Source organism: Punica granatum, chromosome 4, assembly GCF_007655135.1.
Source record: "Punica granatum isolate Tunisia-2019 chromosome 4, ASM765513v2, whole genome shotgun sequence".
In the NCBI taxonomy this organism is placed as follows: domain Eukaryota; kingdom Viridiplantae; phylum Streptophyta; class Magnoliopsida; order Myrtales; family Lythraceae; genus Punica; species Punica granatum.
In genome coordinates, this window is record NC_045130.1 from 10,435,114 (window position 1) to 10,446,330 (window position 11,217).

Below are 11,217 nucleotides of genomic sequence, written 5' to 3' on the forward strand. Positions count from 1 at the left end.
CTTTGGATATATTTTTGTTAATTATAATAATAAGTAATATTATTCAACTTCTATATAACATATCATATTAAAACATGTACTACTTTATCCTTATTTAATAGAGACACTTTTAGTATTCTAAATAGGATGTGATATAACTTTTATATATATATATATATATAGATATAGATATAGATATAGATATAGATAGATGAGAAAAATACATGGAATCCCCAGGTGTCTTTTTTCCCCTCAATCAATTTCATGGTATGTACTCTTCTCTAGGTGTCTTTTTTCGGCCAGGCACCAGGCAGTATATAAAAATCGTAGCTAATATAATTTAAGTTAGAGTCAGATCGATTCACAAAATAAGGATGTATATCTATTCCAATAATTGATTTTTTTCATTCATGATCACGAGACTCGATGTGAGATCTCACTTAAGAGAAAGACGTGACAAATCATCTGAACTAATGCATATTAATTTAATTCCTTATAAGTGTCTTTTAATATGTCAATTAATCACCATTTTAAACGGAAAGAAGGAAGGTAAATCATATGCAAAGTTTCGAGCCAAAAAATAAACCAGTGCAGACGTAGTAGGAGAAAATGATTTTTTTTTAGTAGATGGAGAAAATGAATTTAAAGAAATGAGAAACGTGCTATTTTATCAAATATATCCATTTGTATCTTGGCCAAGCAGTAGCAAATGCCCAGTAGTAGTTTTTGGTCATTTCGATAACATCACGACATGCCTTTAATCTATTACCTAGTAATAATCACCTCACGAGCGTCACTTACCTCGAGGACAAAATGCTTCCATGTCACTACGATTACGTTTATGCCCTCATTTATTTATATCTATCTAACTAATACAACGATTTTATATATACGTGCACAAAGCCACATAACTACATTATGAACTTGTGAAACTTAAATCTTCACAACTTTCCCAGGAATTAAAGGCAAGTCAACCTCATCGCACAACTCGACAGCCCTCGTCTCGAAGGGGGAACTCCTGATGACGTCATTGTTGTTCGGCCAATACGTCAGCCAAATTTGACCCCCAATCCTCCACTTCATCACACTCCCTTCCATCTCCCTGCTCAGTCTCCACACCACGCTTCTCCCGCACTCGTCCCCCGCAAATATCACGCCCCCGGTCTTTGTGAACGGCCTCTGGGCCCCAGCGTACCTTTTATGGAACCCACTGCCGCCGTCAGCACCCCCCGGCCGGCATGTCGCCACCTCCCGACCCGTCCCACTGTCGCACAACACCCCGTCGAACACTGCAGCGTTACCCTCCGCATCCTGGTCCCACCTCCAGTTCCGGATCCTGGTCCTCGATGAGGTCCTCGCCGTGGTCTTCACCTTCGGGACCTTTGTCTTTCCAAAGCTACCCTTCACGATCTTCTGCGTCTCGATCTCTTTCCCTGAGTTGTTCGTGGACTGGCCAAGGCTGAACCCGCCCACGTAGGTTGCCCCGACTTCCGGCCCGACCCAGAGCCGGGCCCGCGATGGGAAGTGTCTCTCATCTGCGAACTCTCCCTCATTGCTGTCTCCCTTCTTGAACCCAAGGTTCACCACATGGAGGCGTATGTTGTCCACGCGCGCATTCACCTGGAATGAGAAACAATAATATTTTTTTTTTCGGTTGCAATAGGAGGTTCATGTCCTAGTACAAGAAAATGTAAATGAAATCTAAATAAAGGGGCACGGGTAGTCCCACTGATGAGAATCGAACCCGGAACCTCTAGGTTACCAGGTGAGGGTGTTAACCACTGTATTACGCCCCCTTTCTCAAAACAATAATAATTTCGAGCAATTAGATATATGATATCATTAAAAAAAAATTCTAACTCGTCGAGTTTTTCTTTATATATATATATATATATAAACTAATATGGAATTATAGAATCCTTAATATATACAGCTGTAATTTAGAAATCATGGCCGTTGATAGCTCACCTGAATGTAACTTTCAAAGAATTTGACGGAATATTCGACCTGAATGACCGCCTCGAGTTGTTGGTGAGCTAGTACATACTTGAGCACTGAGTCCTTGGCCTCGGTGATGGGAAAACTCTTTAACTGGTTGCTGGATTGTGTGACCTTCATCGCCTGGATAGGCACATAACCCTTTAGGATCCACAAGCCATGTGCCTCCGTGGCGTACGATACAACGAGACCCCTGTCATCAGCCGGCAGTGAGGCCAGCGTCTTTAGCCCCACGCCCCCTACCTCCCTCAGAATCAACCACTTAGCTAACATGTAGCTGAATGCTCGGGTGAAGCACAGCTCGGCATCCACTCCGATGGTCGCCAAGAACTTCCGGAGAACCGGTGTGCGGTTACATGCCAAGGTCTCAAGGTTCGGGGCCAGGAGGCAGTGATAATAGAAGGTACCTGCCTCACAGGGCGCGTCAAAGGAGCAGAGCCAGAAGAGACGCAAGAGGAAGATTGAGTTGAAGAATCCCGACAGAGACTCGGGCGCGTGGGAGTCCATGATCCATGCAACAGGCTCTGGCCTCAGGTCCCCAAGCCTGGAACGTGGGCATGTGCTTTCCTGGGTCGTCGGTGACCGGGAAATAATCTCCCGGAGGAGCTGGAGAAGTAGTGGAAGGAAGGGCTTGTCCGAGGAGAGAGGATATGGATCGGACACCCAGATGGGCCCCTGTTGAAGTTTCTGTGACTCGAAGCCCAGCAGATACAGCGAGAATGTGATCGCCGCCTCTTCTGAGGAGGGCTCGCACGCCGTCCAGTTGGCTCTGAGTTGAATGGACTGAGTTAGTCCATCACGATCAGGCATTGACCTGGCCAGCTCGAGCACGCTTGAAGAGCACGACCCGGCCGAGTCGGGAAGTTCGCATATCCAAGACCAAATGTCGAGCATCTTGGGGTGTTCTATCGGGATCGTCGGGTAGGACGGATCCTTAAGAAGCATGTTTGAAGGAGGTTTTATAGAGAGAATGAGTGATGAAGGGAGGGCCAACTTGGACGTAACTGAGGCCACGGGAAGGAGGAGAGGATTTAAGGCTGAATTTGAGTTCACGCAGTTAGTGCATTAATTACAGAGAAGAAGTATACATATCCCATTTTTCTTCTTTGATATTGATTATTTTTCTTATCGTCTTGCGTTAGTTAAGTGTAATTTTGATCAGCCACTGAAGGAAGTATCGTTTTGATCGCACATCAGTTTATCCAGACAGCAGAGTACTTCTATAGAGTTTTTCTTTTTTGATCTACATCATCTAATATCCGGAAATCTAATGAGTTCTAACTGATTCAGGTTTAAACCTAATCAACCACTAAGCGATAAAATTCTCTAAATTGTGGATAATAATTATTCACAAGACTCTAAAACTTCAGTGCTCATAAAGATCATCCATTGACAGATAGAAATTGATTAACGGTAAAAATAAAGGTGTATGAGAAATTATATTAGTAAGATGAATCAACCCAAAAATTTTAATTCCTAGTAAGGGTATGCACGCACTGTACTACATTCCTTTTCTATTATTTTCTTATTTTCCTTTTAGTGTTCTCTCTTTTTTTTCTTCCCTTTTTTAATCTGAATTAATGTTTTCTATTGATTAGGTTTTGTCAATACATAGGTCTGCATGGAAGTTTGCATGGATATGGGGCTGATAACGTGGGGACGTGGATTTTAATAGGCCGGGGGTCAGATGAGCTCCACGTGTAATGTGGAGACGTCGTTACCCTCATGAACGTTTCTGCATCACAATTTAAATATTATATATATATATATATATATATATTGAACACTTTAGAATATCTTTTTTGTTTGTTTTGGATCCAAGAATTGATGTGCATCTCACTTGTTGAGTCGTAGCTATTTTATCTGTGGTCATCGTTAATAAAATTCAGAATTGAAATAAGAGTCTAGTTATGTCACATTCAGAACGATGTAAGTACTTGGATTCGTTGTATTCAGGTCTTGTCTCTAACTGAATAATTGATAAAGACTGGTTATTTTAAGCCACAAAAGACCGCTTGGATTCAAATTCCATTTCTCTCTCCTGTCCTCCTCGAGTCCTCTAATAAGTTGTAATATATATCAACAGCTGAATTACAATATTCAATGTTTAATTAGCTCAGGTGCAGTGATTTCTTCGTGGAAGGCAACAAAGGTTCTCGTCCACGACTTACCAATAGTATCGATATTAATTTGCCATTGTATGGGAAAACTTTCAAACATATAAACGAGGCTTCAATTCAACTTACTTATATCAGATGTCTATTTAATTGACTTTTAAATATGGATCACCCAAAGAGAGAAAAACAAAAATAGCTATGTCGATATGTATATTTATGTATAATATACATAAGTTGTAGGGACTCATTAGATCTTCGTCTGGCTGTTTGATTCCGTTGACCGATCATGGGACTCATCGTTCATCATAATTAACTCCATGTTCTATCGGGATGCTCTTTGATTTATTTCAGTTGATTAATTCTAATTTCAATCAGCGTTGGTCGTGTTCATATGTATACATACATATATATATATATGTATGTATGTAATATGCATACTTAAACACGTATATATAATTATTTTTCCTTTGTCCCCATCAATGTTCTTCTCACTTGACAGATTCATTTGTGGTCATCGTTAGTAGCGATTTCATAAATCATTAACGTCACATTTAGATCGACCAATGAAATAGGGTTCGTCGTATCTGAGTTCTGTCTTTAGCTGAATCTTTATAGACGATGTTATTACAAACCATATACATGTTAAAGATTTTTTTTTCGTAAAATACTCACTTGGGCCTACACGGACTTGAGCCCATCTGCCCTTAACAACTAACCCGAGCCGGGCATCCTCTTCCGTACTCGGGAAAGGGGGGACAAATACCAAACTAGCCTCGAGCTCCACACTCGGGCCTAACTAGAGGTGCACCTTTAGCTATCTCGAAACTGAATCGGATCACTCTTGGGCCTGATTAACATGAGGCACACTCTTGGCTACCTCGAAATCGAATCTGGCGTGGTGTGAGCCCACATGAGCGCGCGAAAGTATAACCCGCTCTGATACCATGTAAAATACCAACTTGGGTCTACACGGACTTGAGCCCATTTGCAACCCAAAAACTTAAGCTAATAGGTTACTGGACCCAACCCTCATATAAGCTTGTGGTTTCTTTCTTAATTTTTCGATGTGGGACTACATATCTCAACATTTTTTTAAAGAATTTTAATCAACTCAGACTATCTATCAAATTCAATGGGACACAATCAGAAGATTCAGAGGAGAGAAGTCTACAATTATCTAGATAAAGCATATAACACTAGCACCTTAAATATGTATATATAATAAAAATTTATATAAAATCAAATTACAAATAAGTGCAACTTATGAAATCCATCATTTTCAGAATGCCTAAATTTTGGCGCTCGAACTTTATATTCCTACGAAAGTCATAAAGCAAGTGTAGCAAAGAGGGAGTGCGAGTTTGTATTGGAGCTGTAGAGTCCGTTAATGGAGCCAAATTTAGCTCATTTGATGTTTGTTTACCTAAGTATACAAGAAGGTGGTTAAGTTTACTTGGGGTAAACGTGAATGAAATGGAATAGAACGGAATAAATGAATATCATCTTTCAAAGCTCTTTCTTTATTGATTGATGTCACTTTTTTTTTATATATTATAATATTCAGAATTTCAATTGGTTCCGATTAATTCAGTTCGGTGGTCATAGAGATTACTGGTGAATTCGATTGGAGCTATGGTGCCCCGAACAACCCCAACCTTGTTCGTCTCTCTATCTCTTCACTCGAAGAGAGAGAGAGAGAGAGAGACAAAAGCAGGGCAGCGGGAGCTCGACTTGAGTGAGGTTGTCAACAACTCTTGCGGCCATCGGTGACCTCGCTAGGGTGGTAGTGGCTAGCGACGACCCCAGCACCCCTCTCCAATATTTGGAAGGAATAGTTTTTAAAAAAATATATATTACTTCTATTTTTTAATATAAATCACCTATAAATTAATTTGTATTAAATAATCTAAAAATCAACTGAATTTTTAAGTAGATTAATATTTGATTATACTATATGCGATTTCAAGTAAATTATTATTAGATACTTGATCATATATACGCTCACTTACAACGATTGTATCATACTTAACAAGCCTAACATTGAGTTTAGTCATATGAAGAGCAAATGTACATTATCATACTTTTATTCGAAGCGTGGTACTCAGAAAACTTATCATTATAATACACCTTTCAATCGAAAACCATACATTTCAATAATAGAAACACCACACATCTTTCAAAGAAAATATTGTGTTGTGACGGTGATAATATTACTATATAAAAACCCACTGTGTAATTGATTTTGATTAGTTTGTCACTGTATAAAAGTCCACTGCGGAATTAATTCAAAATAGTATTCATTGTAATAGACATACCCCACCTTTCAAGGATAATATCGCATTGTAACAGTAATAATATTCAGTAAAAAAACCCACCGTGTAATTGATTCATTTTTTTGGTATCGACCATTATATCCAAAAGCCAATTTAACCATGACTAATCGACCCTTTAAATTATAAAACTCTTTCGGTATAATTTTTTTTTTTGAACATTTACAATGATTCGAATCCAAGATCTTACTTAATTGATTCTGATTAGTTTGTCACTGTATAAGAGCTCACTGCATACTGCATAATTAATAATTAGTTGGAAGAAATTAGTTGGAAGAAAGCCGATGAATAGTTTTGGCCAAAATAGGAAAAGGAAAAACCTTAAATGGATTCCCCTTTCTCAATTGGATTAAGTACAAAATCGAAATCAAATGTGAGCTCAGAACTACTGATTAAAACTCAACAATTGCAAATCAAGATTTGTTACTACGTCGCCATTAATAATCTTTTTCTCCCAAAAATACAAATAGGACAACCCCCATGGTTCCCATCCAATTCTGTATCTTTCTAAGATTTGATTAATTACGTCACAGAGCCCAAGAGGTTAACCATCCAATTCTTTACTTTTCCACATGTACATTTTAGAGGTTAACCAAATAGGAAACCATCACCATATCCTAACCCAAATTTGGCCTTTCACCTTGGAAACAAACAGAGCATCTCCGGATGGCACTTTCCGATTTCCATCAGATCATCTTTTGAGCTTAGCTAAGTGGAAGAAGGCCAAGCAATAAGGGCAAAAAAGCGGGGGAATTCAAAATCTTTTACTGAAGGAGCGGAGATGACGATGATGAGAGGTTTGCGTTGCACATAGCGGGTGACCAAAAATCAGCACCATTACAGGCGGCCACGTGGGCGGTGCAGGCTAAAGGTATGAGGCAGAGTCCCCGGCTTCTCAGGCTCCTCTTCCTCAAACTCGAAGTTGATTCTTCTCCAGTGTTTCCTCCACCCTCCTTGTAAGTTGTAACATCGACAAGTGAATTACAGCAAAAGAAGGATTAATTTTATCCACCATTGGGCATATGTGCAACTTGGATGCAGCTGTGCGAGCAGTCGAGGCAATAAAGATCACCGTCCACAGCTGCACCAACTGCAACATAGTCCAACTGCAAAGACAGAAACATAAATCTAGAATTGATACATTTATGCAACGTATCTCCCATCATTTTCTTGAAAAATAAGATTTGCTTTTCCTCCAAATATTAGTCCAATTTGGGCTTCGCACATTCTGAGTCCTAATCTCAGCACCATCCCACATAGTTCCAGGGCTGGGAGACGCCATTAAGTGATCTTATCACATTCCACTCAATTCACTAGAATATGATCTTTCAGCATGAAGACAATTATGAAGGACAGAACACATTTATCGGGAAATTCCATCAGACATATGTATCTATATACTCCATGTACAAGTTTAGTGGGAATACTAGTTCTTTAAGTGTGAGAGTTGTGGAAGGCCACTTACAGGCGGCTCGGGAGAGGAAGGGAACTGCTGCAGGTAGGGAGAACAGAGGACCTGTACTTGCTCGTGCAAGAACCTTATGTATCCCATTGCTTCATGAAGCACCGATGCTGTATCTGTCTGAACATTCTCAGTTTTGCAGAATCAAGAATTAATACCACGCATCAGAAATATTAATGCCATGCTTCAACTTCTCGGTTTTCGACTTTTACCTTCCCATGAGGTGATACAAGCTGCTGCAATGCTGCGATCCTCTCCCCCAGTCTCTCTCTCCTTCCCTGCTCATTGCCACAAAGCATTAAGGAGATCAGAGAACTACTGTATCATAACAAAGTGCTCATCAAGGAAAATTTAGGACAGAAAATAATTGAAAATCAAGTCACGACTCATCAGACCCTTGTTTTTCTGTTTGATGGGGCATTCTCAGTTTTGGACCTCTTGGAGCTTCTTCCATTCACAGTGGGAGCGGTTAAAACAATGCCGCTGGAGCTCTGCACCAGCCCATGAAGAAACCCCTCTCTCCTCTTATTACACACCAAAAATGAAAGAAAAAAATCAAACCAATCCTTAATCTGGTGGACCTATAAAAATGTATATCGGGAACAAAAGACAACTGGTCAAGTCAATCTCTGTTCTTACTTTGGATGTGGGCAGACATCCAGTGTTCGTATCGCGGCTAGTTAAAGAAGAAGTTGATCTCTTGGGATCAGTTGTTATACTTCTGGCGGGTTCAGTGAAGGCGGCTTTCACTTCAGTGCTTTCATCCTCTTTGGGGTTCCCAAAACGGAGCATTTTGGGAGGGTCTTGCTTGGAGTAAGGGCTAAGACAGCTGAGACTACTGCCTAAGCTCGTCGTCTCCGACAATGCGAAGCCTGCCAAATCATCCGCAAAGAGCAACTGAGAGAAAGTCCCTCTCATGGTTTGGAGCTCCCAATCGAAATCGACAATCCGATCATCATCAGCCATGTCAATAATAGGAACCCGATTCGGAGACACTGCCAAAGATGCCAACTCTATGCTCATTTACTCATTTATATGTCCAGAGAAAGCAAGACCCAACATCTCTGGAGAACACAGAGCAACAATGCAACCAGCTGCATGCCTCGATTTTGCTTCAGTTGTGAGCTTTCTACTCAAAATTCTCGATTACAACCAGAAACCCAGTTTAGAAACACAAGACAAGATTACAACTTCACGCTTATCTGATCATTCTACAGGCAAAACAAGCAGAGCCCTGAAATTGCATGTTCCCGCAGAACTTCTGTTTCCCTTCCTCTGGGCCTTTAGATTAATCAGAACCAGCCTCTGAATAAGATTCGAAAAGCACAGATAAAGATCTTAACTTTATGCCCATCGAAGAAAAAAGATCTCAACTTTATGTCGTACCAAAGGAAATAAAAAATAAAAAATCTCAACTTTATGCTCGGCCACTCACGGTGAAGGTGTCGCCAGAACTTTTTCATGGAAGCTTCTTGTTTGGAGAGAACTACAAAGAGACATCACGTACAAGAGAAATTAGCTGCATGTATCGGTTGTTCAGCTTCTGGTTACTTCCTTTTGTCTTGCTTCCTTTTCTGTCAAGTTCTTGGGAATGTCATGGGGTGTGGCTCACTGCGGCGGGCAATGTGGCTGCTCAGCTGCAGATAGAGTCGGGAGTTCAGGGGAGGTGGTGGGGCCTTTCCGAGGATGTGAGAGAGAGAGGGGGAAACAAACAGTGCATCGGAGGACGGTCCCACAGACTCCTCGGAGTGCGAGGATTTGACCGTCTGTGTCTGAAATGAAAACCGAAGCGCTCGCTCTATCTCTCTCTCTCACATCCTCGATTGGTTTGCACGTAGAACCCCCCTTTTCTTGAGAAAATATTCATGCTTTGAAATAGCAATTTCTTGAGAAAGTCACTCTCATGATTTGCACGTAGAAAACACCCCAACCCCCACTCCCTTTTTTTTTTTTCCTCTTTTCTCTTTTCTTTTGGGTGAAAATACTGGGCAAAAGCACAAATGCAAAAAAAAAAAGGGAAAAAGGGACCCCTTTTCTTGGAGACAAAAGAAATCCCATTTTTTGTTGGATTGGAAATATAGCAGTTTTCTGGAAAGAAAGAAATGCAATTTTTTTGCTTTGAAGGGATAATTCAAGTTTACTCTATGCCAAGATGGACGACTTGAAACTAATACGGCTCGAGTTCAATCTTTACCGGTAAAATCTCTGTTTTTTAATTTTGATTTATTTTCAATTTTATGTTAAGCCATGAAAGTCCTTCATGATGAAAAAAAATGGATTTCTCTATTTTTTTCTCTCCTTTTCTTGGTAATACCTTGCAAATGTCTATGTAAATTTTCTTCGTACTTGCCCCTAAATATGCGAAATATAGATGGAGAAAGCTTTCAAGTAGACCTTGTATTCTAATTTACAAAAAAAAAAACTTTTAATTAAAGACGGTGTAGAACAACGACACACGCTTTCACCTGATGACTAAAAGACCTCAAGTTCGATACTCATTATTTTATTTTATTGTATTAGATTTACGGACATTCTTAGAAAAAAAAAAGAGGCTTTTTATTCTAGCTCTTCTTTCTTATTGTTCATGGTTGTATGGATTTACTCATATAGTTGAGCAAAGATGAACATGCGGTTAGTTTCATGTAATACGAATTGACATGACTTAACACATTATACAACCAAACATTAGTTATGTATAGTACTCAGATTTAATGAGATTTTATCATATCTTAACAAATGAACGCAGGGAAAAATGTCTTAGAGTAAAGACACTAAAAACGGGAACATCAGCAGGATCTTTTAGACTAATATAAAGATGTAATAGTGGCGCATTCTCTCGCCTAGGAGCCTAAGGAGTTTTAAGTTAGATATTTAGGTGGAACTATCCGTGATCCTTTATTAGATATTTAAAATTTTTATTTTATTGTACTATATCTATATAAGCTTTTCTTATAATAAGAAAAAAGATATATTTACATGTGAGCAATGCCATTGCGGTAGACCAATCGTCACTAAACTCCCGATCACAACGTTGATCTATATGAACCCATGTCAAAACCTACATCAATAAGAGGGTTTTTAAATCATAATTCATGTTGGCCAAAAAAAAAGGTCGTAATTCATGAGATTCTTAGCCATCTCTTTCTCTTGTGTGGTATTTGTGGTCAAACTCAACTTGGGAGGGAAACAATATGGGTGTTGAGCCCCTACTAAATCAAAGGGAGAATGACACTTGAGATCCTATATGTTTGTCAATTTTTAATATCGAGTCCTAAATGTTTCAGTTTGGAAAAACAAGTCTTAAAAAGGTTTGGAAAAGTGACACTTTTGG

General features: G+C 39.6%; 2 protein-coding genes across 3 annotated transcripts; both read right to left on the reverse strand.

Annotated features, from left to right (window-relative positions):
- Window positions 1-630: 630 nt before the first annotated feature.
- Window positions 631-2,995, reverse strand: LOC116206393. The gene is made up of 2 exons (XM_031539260.1): window positions 1,948-2,995; window positions 631-1,599 (listed from the first exon to the last, which is right to left on the reverse strand). The coding sequence occupies exons 1-2, from the start codon at window positions 2,920-2,922 to the stop codon at window positions 913-915; spliced, it is 1,662 nt and encodes a 553-aa protein (XP_031395120.1). The 5' UTR covers window positions 2,923-2,995; the 3' UTR covers window positions 631-912.
- Window positions 2,996-6,745: 3,750 nt separating this feature from the next.
- Window positions 6,746-9,714, reverse strand: LOC116203207 (transcription factor bHLH113). Of its 2 annotated transcripts, none has more exons than XM_031534872.1 (6): window positions 9,322-9,714; window positions 8,526-9,191; window positions 8,282-8,410; window positions 8,099-8,164; window positions 7,890-8,006; window positions 6,746-7,377 (listed from the first exon to the last, which is right to left on the reverse strand). In XM_031534872.1, the coding sequence occupies exons 2-6, from the start codon at window positions 8,907-8,909 to the stop codon at window positions 7,189-7,191; spliced, it is 885 nt and encodes a 294-aa protein (XP_031390732.1). In that variant the 5' UTR covers window positions 8,910-9,191; window positions 9,322-9,714; the 3' UTR covers window positions 6,746-7,188. The 2 variants fall into 2 exon arrangements, with proteins under 2 accessions (XP_031390732.1, XP_031390733.1); XM_031534873.1 differs by having other exon boundaries at window positions 9,303-9,714.
- Between the last annotated feature and the right edge of the window lie 1,503 nt (window positions 9,715-11,217).

Excerpts from the sequence above, each read along its gene's own strand:
- LOC116206393 (XM_031539260.1), bottom strand. The coding sequence starts at position 2,922 with ATGCTTCTTAAGGATCCGTCCTACCCGACGATCCCGATAGAACACCCC. Across the intron at positions 1,600-1,947 it reads TCTTTGAAAGTTACATTCAG|GTGAATGCGCGCGTGGACAA; the intron begins GTGAGCTATCAA and ends TTCTCATTCCAG.
- LOC116203207 (XM_031534872.1), bottom strand. The coding sequence starts at position 8,909 with ATGAGCATAGAGTTGGCATCTTTGGCAGTGTCTCCGAATCGGGTTCCT. Across the intron at positions 8,411-8,525 it reads GATGTCTGCCCACATCCAAA|AGGAGAGAGGGGTTTCTTCA; the intron begins GTAAGAACAGAG and ends GTGTGTAATAAG. Across the intron at positions 8,007-8,098 it reads TTGTATCACCTCATGGGAAG|ACAGATACAGCATCGGTGCT; the intron begins GTAAAAGTCGAA and ends GAGAATGTTCAG.